This window comes from Anopheles gambiae, chromosome 3 (assembly GCF_943734735.2).
Source record: "Anopheles gambiae chromosome 3, idAnoGambNW_F1_1, whole genome shotgun sequence".
Lineage (NCBI taxonomy): Eukaryota > Metazoa > Arthropoda > Insecta > Diptera > Culicidae > Anopheles > Anopheles gambiae.
The window spans coordinates 43,060,257-43,073,086 of record NC_064602.1 but is presented as its reverse complement, the minus strand read 5'-3'; the positions used below and the strand labels follow the sequence as shown (position 1 = coordinate 43,073,086).

The 12,830-nt window shown below is 39.4% G+C and overlaps 1 protein-coding gene across 2 annotated transcripts in view; it reads left to right on the top strand.

The window, feature by feature from the left end:
- LOC3292069 (uncharacterized) overlaps positions 1-12,830 on the top strand; it is a 202,709-nt gene that overhangs the window by 67,920 nt on the left and 121,959 nt on the right. For both annotated transcript variants that reach the window (XM_061655321.1, XM_061655320.1), the window contains exons 3-4: positions 3,434-3,535; positions 5,213-5,301. In XM_061655321.1, the coding sequence (XP_061511305.1) occupies positions 3,434-3,535; positions 5,213-5,301 (191 nt within the window). The remainder of the gene's footprint in view (positions 1-3,433; positions 3,536-5,212; positions 5,302-12,830) is intronic.

Genomic DNA, 12,830 nt, shown 5'->3' with positions numbered 1-12,830 from the left:
CCGAACATGCATTTGATCCTTGGTACAGAGATGTTTTACATTTGATATTGGGTGGGAGCAGTGAATACTGCATTTATTTATTACTTAATTACTTCAATTAATGTGCTATTATTGGAGTGATAATTCATTTTCACAAAACACCATTTTTAAAATACTGTAAATCAACTGGAATGAATTGAATATTTATTTTAAATGGTCAATGGTAATCTTTTTCTGAATGCGTCAGGTTTTATGGAAAATGTTAAAAAATCTTCGTTAAATATGCCGACAAGTAATGACGATGCAGGCCAGAGGTCATGTATACTTAATCGTCTCTTTGTTACAGCGACATCAAAAATCACTCAGCTCAACCAATACTCAATACTTCTGAGAATCCTGAATCAGAATCCGATTGACGTTCAATATTCTTCTCGGTATTTGTTATCAATAATATTGAAAGGTTTTACATGGTGGGGAAAATGCTAACAAATTGAGAGTTTTAAATCGTTGGCTTTTGCTCTAAAGTTTGCCATTTCGTATTTTTTTCTAAATTTTGGATATTAATTTATAAAGTCTATTTTAACAAATATTCAGTTTGTCACTTTTTGTATCATTTTGGAAGTAATTTGTCTTTAAAGATTTACATCACCTTTTTAAGCTTCCAATTCTGTTCTCTTTAAAGTTAAAAGATATCGGTTCTTCTAATTTTAAACTACACACAAGGCCAAATAAATAAAAATAAAGACAATTGTACGAAAGGTTAAATCTACATTAACCGTAGCAGACATTTCCATTGGTGGAGGAATTTCTTTCAACAATATCAAGAGTAAAGAAATCAAACCCCACAAATTTGTACTTCTGGGAAAACAGATCAAAAGTTAAATCACTAGAATTGATGGATCAAAGTGGTAGAGCAGTAGATCAAGCAGTAGATTTTTTGTTGAAGAAAATGGCTAACAATTGTCTAATAAAGCCGGCCACAGTTTCATGTTCTAGGAACATTCTATATTCACTAGGGTCGCCTTTTACTGTCCTGAGATGAATGGTAATAGTCGTAGCATTTGATTCACTTCTATGGTATTTTGACAAAGCGTTGATTTTTCATCGGCAAACGATCGATGAATAATTTCAGATTGAACTATTGACTTACAATCTATTTTTCACAGCAAAAAAAACGAATTTCTTAACTACATAATTTTTTAAAATTCTTCTAGTTCAATATGTAAATTGTAGTTATTTCCTATCACTTGATGGTAATTTGAATCGATCGTTTGAAACAAAAAGCGGTCGATGCAGGACTGAAAATGACATCCTTTTTACCGATAACATAGAATACACCAAATTGCAATTGTTCATTATTTTGAAAGTTTATCGCACGGTGTTGGTAAAATGTCAATTGTTCAAGAGTGCCCAAAACAAGTAAAAAAAGTCTCGCATACTTGGAATTGATTGCTATCCAATATTGACTGTCTGATAATTTAACTTTACTTTTTCCCATTATTTGTGCTTATACTGAAACTTAATCTAAGCTCTTTTCCAGCTTAGCTCCAATGTTCAGTAAAAAAAAGCTCATCATACCACTTCTAACAAACAATTCTCCTGCAAAAAAAAACAAATGGCTTGTCAGTAAAAACACTGTCCTTATACAAAAACTTTCCCCAGAAAAAGCAATCGAAATCCTTTTGGCAACAGCGGCCGCCGAGCGAGGAAGCGACCAGATGGCTTTAGGTTTTGTTTGAAAGCTTGTTATTTTTTGTGTCTTTTGCTCCTTCTCCGAAACCATTCCATTTCCGTGTGCATTTGAATATACCTCAAGAGCAGTGCAAAGGATTACACACACACACACATTCTCACACCACACATACGCACATCGAGTCACTCCGAGGACGCTTGGACAGGATTTGTCGCCGTTCCCGTTTATTTGTCCCTCCCGTCAGCCATCTAACGAATCGTCACAAATTGAATTTCTTACTCCACCGAGACAGCACGCTCGCTTTTGTGTCTAAAGCATTTGCGTAAAATTTTAAGTCACTCTTTGGCGAAGGGAACCGACTGCAAAAAAAATAAAACACCACGTTGTGGCCGCGAAAGAATGTGAATTCATTTGTCTCTCCCCCCCCAAGGGGGTGCAAAGGGTTTTGTGAATGTATGCTCGGGAAATAGGTAACGAAACGGGAGAAAAATACGAATCCACCGCTCCAAATGGCCATGCGGTTTGGTGCTGGTAGTGTTGCTGCAGCCCAACCAACAAACAGATGGTGAAGTAGCACGCCCCGCCGAGGTCAAATGAACTCCTTGCCTTCGGTGCTTTTAAAAAGCAAAACAGTGGGAAAGGAATGAGACGAGAAACGGCGTCCTTACCAGACGCAACCGCAAGAGCATGCCGGCTATGCGTAACCAGCGGCGGCGTTTTACACGATGATGATGGCACATTTGCTTTCTCACCGCACAAAACTGCCTGCTTTTGTGCTTGCCTTCCCTTTTCGCTGTTTCGCTTAGCGGGCGAATCCTGAGCTTAATCTCGAGAATGGCGTAAGGTAGCGCATAGACAACAGCCGGGGCGAAAAGTAAAAGCAATGCTAATGCGGAACGAGCGCGCGGTAGCGCTCGCGCGTGTGCGTCCGCACACCCAAGAGAATGAATATTCATGAAAGCACAATAAATTTCGCCGCAAAGTTAATAAAAATAGATTTACTGACGCGCAAACTGGTACCGAAATTGTCAATGGGACACAAGGGGTGGGACAACGGCGGCGATGGGGTGATGTTTTCAAGACAGAGAAAAAGGCACGCAAAAGAGAAAAGCAAAACAGCCGGAACCAGTAGCGGAACCAACTTATTTGCTTTTCACCGTGGCGCAAGCGATTGAAGGGTGGTTGAGCTTTTACCGACCGGCTGGTGGTGGTACATTCTGGCACGATTTTCAGTCAGCAAGGCATGTCAATCGGGCTGCCAAGTTATATTGAATTCCTTGCGTGTAACACTCGTCACAAGAAGCTTGTGACACCTTAACGATGGCACACCCCTTTTATCGAGAGTAGGACAAACACACCTTGCCGATGGATGCTACGGTGGGATTTTATTTTTTTGTGTTAAGACCACAAACCGATCTGCATTCAACTGGAGACAGTTCACTGCATCGGGATGCAGTGTTCGGCTTTACCTTTACCATTTTGCCGGTAATCGGAACATCCATTGTGCGATTCCGCTGTACGATTCGAATGTACCCATCCCATGCCATTCAGTGCTCGTGCAAACTGATTCCCACACCCGGGAGCGCTAAAAAGGACACGATTTCTTTGTCACTAGTTCGTTTGGAATTTTTCGTTTCCTGTCATCAGAGCTCGTTCGCTTGTTATGTAGGGCCTTGGCGGCGATTGTGTACGTTGGTGGTGGCATCGATTTAAATCTTTAACGGGCTGTTTTCTTTCTTTCGCTCTTTTATCCATTTTCAGGTCGTACTATTGTGACTGCTATCCTGGATTTAGTGGTCCCGACTGTGGCGATGGTCCGCTCTGCAAGGAGGCGAATGTCTGTGAGAACGGTGGCACATGCAAGTAAGTGTTATGTTGCTAGCAATTTAAAAGGTTTTCCGTTCCGTACCTTTTTTTAATGTTCTTGGTGGGAAGTTTTTTCTTTAATTGTTTAAAGTTTCATTAAAATATTGAACTACAAAATCTTTAATTTGTTAATTTTCCTCGTACAATTTTAATACAGGATTTCAAAACGTAAGAGAGACAACTCAATTACTTGCTGGAATATATACAATTGATAGTAAATTATTGCAACAAGTGATTGAGCTGTTTCATTACATGACATTAAATCCAATAGTTATCATCAAGTATTTTAAATTTGTTTAAAAATCAACATTTACCAACAATATATATTTAGTTTTTCCTTTGGTAAGTTAATTAATTTGAAGTTGTTTCGAGAATATCTCTTGCTGAATAGTGTGTTTTACTTAGATAGCTACTTTTTTAATTATTAGATCCATTTTCTTTTTAAACTGTATTGCTTCCGTATTACCTAAACGAATAAAGATGCAACACAATCGAGTGCATCTATCTTGGAGTGTTTGTGTTTACTAACATATCTTTCTTTTTAAGCTAATATTTTTATGGTTTTTGTTTTCTTTCATGAATTATTCATTTCATTTTATTCACTACATTCTTAAATAAATACTTTAGACTTAAATAAAAATCATCCGTAAAAGTTGCTTTCAGTGGAACCTTGTTTGAAATTTGAATGTTTTTAATGTTTGAAAAGTTTAAAAAAGGGAAAAGTGAATGTTTAAAAAGGGAAATGAGTGCAAAAAAATCCATTCCAGTCCAAGTGTTCAAGTCCAATTCAAATTCATAAGATTTAGATCACTGTTCTGCAATAGATGTCAATCAATTTTCAAGCTCTTACAGGGTTTTCCATTATTTATATGTTGGTTCCCATCAATTTTGGTTGGTTTCCATATTTTTTTGGTGCGTTCCCATGATTTTTTGGCCGTTTCCAGCATTTTTTTGGTCCAATTGTATTGATATCCAATCGGACGACACCAATAACGAATAGGAACGAACTAAAAATGTGATACGATGAATAAACCGTGAGACGATCCCAAAAAATTATGGGAACTGTCCAATAAATCGTGGGAAACCCTGTATGTTATATCTGGAAAATCTCACTACAAATGATTGTAAATTTCTTCAAAATAAGCAAACTTAGAAACTGTTTTAAGATGTTAAGTTGTAGCTATATGCGTCGTTCTAGTTGCATAAAAATCCAACAGTAATTCTTCTACATAAACATGAAACACAAATAACACCAAACTATTCTATTTTGATGTAAAGTAAACACTTTAGAAATTTAATAGCCTTATTTAAATGCCCCGCTACTTTCCTGTTAATTATACACCAACATAATACTAATCGTTACGCATATTCTCCATACAATCATCCACTTACGCACACATCCACAAAAGCACACATAGAGCTTTTAGGGTTAAATGCATGCTTCATCATTTTACACTTTATGAGATTGTCCGCTAACCCGCCCATCATTTTCAACCACAGCCACACAGCCTGCAATATTAATGTCACCTCGCTTCAGCTTCCCCGCTTCCCTTCCCTCCCTTCTCATCATTTTGACCCCAGTTTTTGACGCGCTTCCCGGTAAAGCAGCAAACCTTTCGCTCATTAACAAAACATGGGCGCTAAACAGGGCTTGTCATTCTCTGGCTATTTCAGGCATATCGGTGACAACGCCATCATCTGCATCTGCCCGGCCGGATTTAAGGGCAAACGGTGCGAGATCAACGAGTACGACGAGGTCACAGGTAAGGCATCGGTCGGTAAACATCCCTTGTCCCACCCATTATTTCCCACGCTGTTGCTAAAGACACGACGATGATGCATTGACGATGATGGGCGCTTTGGGAATCTCCGTCGTCGTCGTCGTCGTCATCTTGTTTTATTCACCCTCCATTGCCATTCCCAGTAATTTACTTACCCATCCTTCATACGCCTCTCCGAAATGCTCAAGAAATGCTGATGAAAGAGGATTTTAATTAATTAGCCACTTTAAGAGGGCTGCCATCATGTCACGATAATCTCTACCGCCTTTTCCTTGCCGCCCGGAGGAGATTCTCTGTCGGATCATTGAACGGTAAACAGTGGAGTGATTTTCAATTATACTTGGTGATGGGATTTTTTGTGTGTGTCCTGACGGTCTGTGTTCGTGCAGTCGAAGATGTTTTATACATGACATAATGTTACTGATTGTGAGTAAGAAAAGCCTTGCAGCAATGACTGTTACACACGTTTGAAATTTTCCTAACACAGTTTCCTTTTGTTTTTGAAGGTTAGAAATGTTAAGCAACATATGTGCACGTTAATGGTATTGCTCACATGACACGCACGGAAAACAGTTAGAGGCAAACAGTACAGCGCTAATAGCTTATCCCTTGTTCCAACAGCGCGCTTGTTCATGACGTTTTACCCCTCGTTTGAGTTGCAAAGATTGGTGCCTAGCCCACAGGTGCCTAAAGTGTACGGGCGTGTACATCACACGATCGTGTTTTGCCTTGTCCATGTATTGCTTGCAGAACGTACAGTACTGCAGCAAAGTATCATATAGCAAAAGGCGCTCTCATTCTCTCGGCCGAAAGGAAACGGAAGCACCCAGACAAAGGGTGCCAACTTGTCAAACTCTAATAAAAGCTGTTCTCAATCATGTTTGTTGGGTCGTACAGCAGCACTTACCTTCTGCCACACCGATAGACCACCGCTGGCAGCTCTCCTGCTGACCTGGATTTCGTAGAAGGTGATTTTCTGTTCGAAAAACAGGCACAACCCACAACGGGGAGCAGTGTTGTGTTCTGTCGTGTTCGTGCCACCAGGAAATGGAGACGCCCAGTACTTCAAACTGAGCTTCCGAGCTACCGAAGCTCAACACTCTTGGGAACCTTTCTGCTGGTTTCTGGTGTTACCATCAAACAAGGTGAAAGCCTCTCGCTTCTTTTGCTTTCCCTTCGCCAATGTGGTGGGTAGTGATTAAACGGAAATTTTGATCGGGGCAGCAAAATCAAAAGGATCCTCTTTGCGGTGCGGTACTACTTCTTGGAGCGGCAAACCTCCCCCACACCTCCGGCAGCTGCTGCTGTGCGTTCGTCCGTTTAGTGCCGAAAACGGGAAGGTAAATGTCAGAAAATAATTTTGAAAACGAAACGAAATTGATTCTTATCTTTAATTAAATCAGCCCCACTACCACCAGCCGGGAGCCGGTGTCCCGGGTCGTATGCTCAGTACTTAGTGTACACCCTGCGCAGGGGTTCGTTCGCATATATTGAGCACTTTCTGCCAGCTGGTGTACGAGAACCGGGCTTTGCTTTTGAGGTTCGGTCGGTGAGGTTAGGGTCGCTGTTTTTAACATGTAAAAGGTTCGGTTGTACAAGGGGGATGCATACAAGGTAATGTGTCCTAGTGGGTTTGGCGGAAAACAGCAGAAACAAAAAACATGTACGAAAAAAAAAATTCAAAGAAAATTACAACCCAAGGGTCAAAGTATGAGTAGCAGCAATTCATCTCAGCAGGGCTGCTTACAGTTCTTGCATCAGTTTGCGGCAGGATTATGTTTTGATAGGATGTTTCGGCCAGACAATATCAAATAGCAAGACAAGCTTTCTAAAGCACGAGCGTGTACGATAAAGCAACGTTAAATGGCGCCCAAAAGCTTATAATTAAAATGGACATGTGTTTTGTTTTTTTGCATTTTGTAACATTTTTCTCTCTTCACTAAACTGAACAAGGTTAACCATTAGCCGGCAATAAACCAAACGTACCTCGTTATCTCATAAATGCTATGAAACATTATCACAATGTTTCTGTAAACATATCTTGAAAATAAATGTTCGTTCCATCAGTACTTTCCTCTGATAATGCTTCTGAAAGGGGTTTTGGATGGTTCACATAACAGGTTCTAATTGTGTACTCCCAAACCTCTAGTAATGGCCAATGATCAAACGTTGCAAGTGAACGGTACCAGCGCTCTTTCAAAGCAATTAGCTTGATTTACTGCATTACCTCCCGTGGAGTTCAAGCACTCTTGTGCTTTTTGTAACGCACAAATGCAAAATTGTGCTCTCGAGTTCAATCTAATCCAGCGAGCGCGAGCGAACGACGATCGTACCTGTTTCTCTCTTGCTCTTCCACTCTCAACTGTCGTTGCTGTAATTGAGTGTTGTATTTTATTGATTGACTGGGCAAACGGTTCATTCATTAGGCGGCAATTAGTGATGACGAATGCGTAGCCCACTCGCTCTTCATCGTTCGCGTAAAAATTCAACGTTCGCGGATGTTTCGAACCATTGATCTTCATTAATTAAAATGAATTGCTTCAAATTAGTGTTCACAATGCGCCCTCGTTTGCTGGTATGAACAGTTTCGACGCTTTAATGCAAATCGACGATCTTATTGCAGCATCATCTAGATCAGGGGTCTCCAAACTACGGCCCGCGGGCCGCATGCGGCCTTCAAGAGCTTATGATGCGGCCCAGAGTTAATATAAATATTACGTTATTATGACTTTTTCAAATAGAATTGTATTTTTTACTTTTCTTAGACAAAAATCAAGCTTTGGTAACTCGAAGCTGTACAAGTAACGTTAGTATTTTGTTATAAAAATGAGATTTAAACGTTCAATCATCATTTAAAGGTAGCGTCAAATGGCCTTCAACATAGTTATTTTTGAACCAATGCGGCCCGCGAGCTGAAAAGGTTGGAGGCCCCTGATCTAGATTCTAGAAGTATTATAATGACTTGATAATTTCACTTTATTTTTTATACATAAAATCGCTAACCCTTCGGCAACGTGAATCTTAACCTGTGGTTCGTGGGTAGTTCATTTAACATTTAATTTTTTTTTTTTTTAAAGCTGGTTCATGCTATCCCAAACGTGGATCGATGCCGTTTCGGACCTCCATTGTGGCATATCTGCTATACAGAGCTTATTATAATACACACTATCAGCTATAGACGGATTGCAACACACATCGGAAAGCCAAATCACACCATTGTAACGCACTTATTATAACAGATCATACCATAGTAACACACCCGGAAGAGTTGAGGCCACGCCGTTCATACAAAAAACAATTGTGACACACTTATCAAAAACATCCGAAACGCACAACATAAGCACGAACAGTATATGCCTTAAAACCCAAAACAGGAACTTAGTGACAAGAACCATCGTTCATGTCAACAAAAGACAAATGTAACTACAGTGGCCGGCAAAATAAAGTGCCCACTAGTGATGGGTAAATTCAACAAAAATCCGGAATCGCTTCCGAATGACTCCGCCAAAATTGGAAGCGGTTCCGGAAGGTAGGTGCAAAACTCCGACCTCGGAGCCGTCTGGAGCCGTTCGGAGCCATTCGGAGCCGTCCGGAGCCGTCCGGAGCCGTCCGGAGCCGCTAGTCGGCAGCTTTTTTAACAATAAAGTCAAAAACAATTGTTTGCTCCGTATATATAGGGAAAAATTATTAATCAAACTATTATTGAGCTTTATTTTCATAAAAGATGGACGGATGATAGATAGTTATATTCTTTGTCTTGTCCATGTGCCATCATGTTATTCGGTAAAAAACAAGTGCGGCCTAAACCATACACGTTAGTCGATGTAAACAACTTTGCAAAACTGCCATAATTACACTCGTCTGCCTCGTTGTTTCGTATATTATCAAACCCACCTCCCGTCATAGTTCTATTGCTCCTTGACCTCCTAATTTGATTCATTTTTTTTCCTATATACGGAGCAAACAATTATTTTTGGCTTTATTTTTGAAAAAAAAACACACAAAAAAAACTTCATATCAATAAATGAAGAAGAGTCTTTTTTTACTCGTAAGCTGTTTTTTACAATAAAATTATCACTAATATCGGGAAATTAATGCGCTTCAGAATGCTTCCGACCATTACAACTACTCCGACGGCTCCAACGGCTCCGACGGTTCCGCCGGCTCCGGACGGCTCCGACGGCTCCGGCTGCCGACTAGCGGCTCCAGACGACTCCAGACGGCTCCAACGGCTCCGGACGGCTCCGACGGCTCCGGACGGCTCCGGACGGTTCCGACGGCTCCGGACGGCTCCGACGGCTCCGGGCGTAATCGACGATTTGTATTTTTCGGAATCGGAGCCGGAGTAGCAATGCTCGGAAGCGATTCCGAGCCGTGGGTGCGATTCCGGTTACCCATCACTAGTGCCCACTACTTACAATTTTACATTGTTTACTTTTTTCCGCGAAAAATGAAGTTATTGTACTGCTTTATTTCTGAAACATTGTTTGTGATATGCTTAAGAATGTGGAGTACCATAACATGGCAAAAAATGAGATGTTTGCTTAAAAAAAAAATGTTTTCCAAAAATGATAAAAATCACTGTGTCAAAATAAAGAGCCCACTTTATTCATTCTACAGAAAATATTTTTCTGAACAAATATAACATCAAACTTTTAATTTATATGTGTTCCTCTCGCATTATTTACATGTTCTAGGATCTTTGAAATTATTTATTTTGTTTTTATTTGCACATATTTGGCAGTGGTTCTTCTTAAGAGTATTTCAGAGCTTTAACATATTTTGTTTTTCCTAATCACGTCAGTTAAAGTCTTATTAAAGAGATTTTATTCGAATCGATTGAATAAAAAATTAAAAAAATTCCACGTGTATAGCTTGTCTCGTCTTCCTGTTCGACCATTAATTTAATTACTAACTCCGTAGTTTTCACAGAAAACAGATGCATTCACACAGGATGCTTATATAGGTATAAGCTTTCATTATGCCGTCGATTCATACCATGCTACCCACTTCTCGCAAAGAAAGTATCTCCCTGGTCATCACATTGTACACTTCATACATATAGGTTTGTTGGATCGTGTCTAGATATTTTTGAACATCAGTTCTAATTTGGACTCATCAGTCCAAATACCAGTTTTTCAACAATCTAACGATATATCTGCATGTTCTTGATCATATCGAAGCCAATAGACTTTGTTAGTCTTGCTGAAATCGGGCGAGGAACTTAAAGAACGCCACATATAACGGAGAGTAAATTAAGAAAATGCCAATGTGATAGCTAGGGGGTGTTTATCTTTAAGAGTAGCGGGAAAACTAGTGTGAATCGAAAGTACAACTTTGGCTGATACCTATTTTAACATATTTCATCAATACTTTGGGATATATCTTTTAACAAAAATGGTTTTGAAAACTAAAAACATCTTCCAACAGGCTAACATCTCAACGCACACAATCAAATACAAAAAAAAACATTTCTCAACTAGGATCGTATAAAACACCTTGCATGTCCTCCATGAAGTCTAAATCATGGTGCCATCCAGAATTTGTAACACATTCTATGTGCAAAGGTGGATAAAACTGGTGTAACAAACAAATAAATTTAAATTTAAAGCTCTGCATAACGCTTGAGAAGAACCAGATGCAAAAACTAGATGCAGAACTAGATAAACCTTAAAAAAATACGCCAAAGATCCTCGAACATGTAAAGAATGCAAGAGGAACGCATAGAAATTATTAGTTTGTGATTTTGATCAATTTTGGAAAAAAAAATTTGTTCTTGAAGCAAACTTCTCTTTTTTGTCATGCTATGGTACTGCACATTCTTAAGCATATCACAAACAATGTTTAAAAAATTAAAGCAGTACAATAACTTCATTTTTCACGCCTAAAAATTAAAATTGTAAGTAGTGGGCACTTTATTTTGCCGGCCACTGTAATCTATTATATACACATGTACATATTTTTTTTTATTTCTCTTAAGGAATGCCAGTCTGTATCTCTTCCATTTGATACATTTAAGATTTTTTTTTCGTCCAACCCACCAACAACAGTGTAAGCTACCAAAAGAACAAAAAATCATTATATTGTAAAAGCGGTAATTGTTTAAATATCGTTTATTATGTAAACTAAACTACTTTTATGTTTAAACACTTCCTACATGTTCCTTTCACTTGTACCAACATATTTCTTTTTTGTTTTTTCCCCCTTGTCGTTATGATTACCGATTGGTAAAGCAAAGCCGTTGGTGCTTCTTCTATATATTTATTTATTTATTTTTTGTAGAATGAAACAATCTTTTTTCGTGGAATTTATGAGCTATTCATTTATTGTATTGGAAAGTAAAAAATATCCCAAATCGTGGATCGTTTACTACTTCATCGTTTTGATGTCTTCAGAACGCGCTGGATAATCAATTCCCCCAATTGCAACTAAATTCGGTATGAATTATTCAACAAATTCTGTTCCCGCACGTCGGTTAAAGAAAAGTCGCCTTCTTCTCGCGTTTGCCTGTTGCGTTGAAGATTGATTGAGTGTCTTGACATTGGATTCGTCGGAAAATGTAGTCTCGATAAAGGATCACATTGTAAACATGCCTGATAATGACTGGCGGAAGCGATGAAAAGGAAGGATGGCGAAAAAAAACATACACACGAACACTGCGTCGCTTGGTCTGATTTGACATGCTTAGGTCGCTGTCGCTTTATTGCGTACGTTACAGAAGAGCCTAAAATAATTCCTATCGGTGCGATAACTGCTGAATGGAAAGCGCTTCCGTGTTTCGAGTTATTTTTAGTCCATCAAATTTCATCTTTCATTGTTTACACCTGTCTGCTCGCCTTACACTTCCTACAAAGAACTTCCCTCCGCTTGTATTGGCTTACTTGTCTCCATTCCACAGGTTTGACCCTCTGCCATCGGCAATGATAAAAGTCATAAAAATGAATTTCACCCGAAGTTATTAAGATAAAATTCAATAATTTTTATCAACTTTCTTTTTGTATCCTCTTTGCCGTATACGCTGTGTACGCTGGGATCAAGATATTGCTGCTGTGTGAGTCTTCCCATATCTTACTGTCCCATTTTGCTGTGGTTCGATTCGATGAGGGGTGAGCCCTCAGAAAGCCACAGCACTCTACTTCTCTCCCCTCGAAACAACTTTGTAAACGTAATATAGCAACTTTTTGAGGAACAGAAAGAGGGAAAACTTCCCTCCTCGTACCAGAGACCCATTCAAATCGACAGCACAGGTAGAGAGCCGTTTCAGCATCATAAGACGAGCAAAAAGGAACAACTTTACCATAAAGCATGCCGTCTCCCCATACCAGCTGCTTTCAACCTTTCCCTCCCATGCCAAGCAGAGTAGAAAATGTTGCGTACACATTTCGACAAACTTGAATGAAAAACGGCTACCACGTAAATACAGCGGGAGGACGAAAAAACTTTTTCACCTCTTCAGCAGATCGAGAGTGGCCGGGCAACGATCGGAATCGAGTTTCGGTTTTGTAGTATAG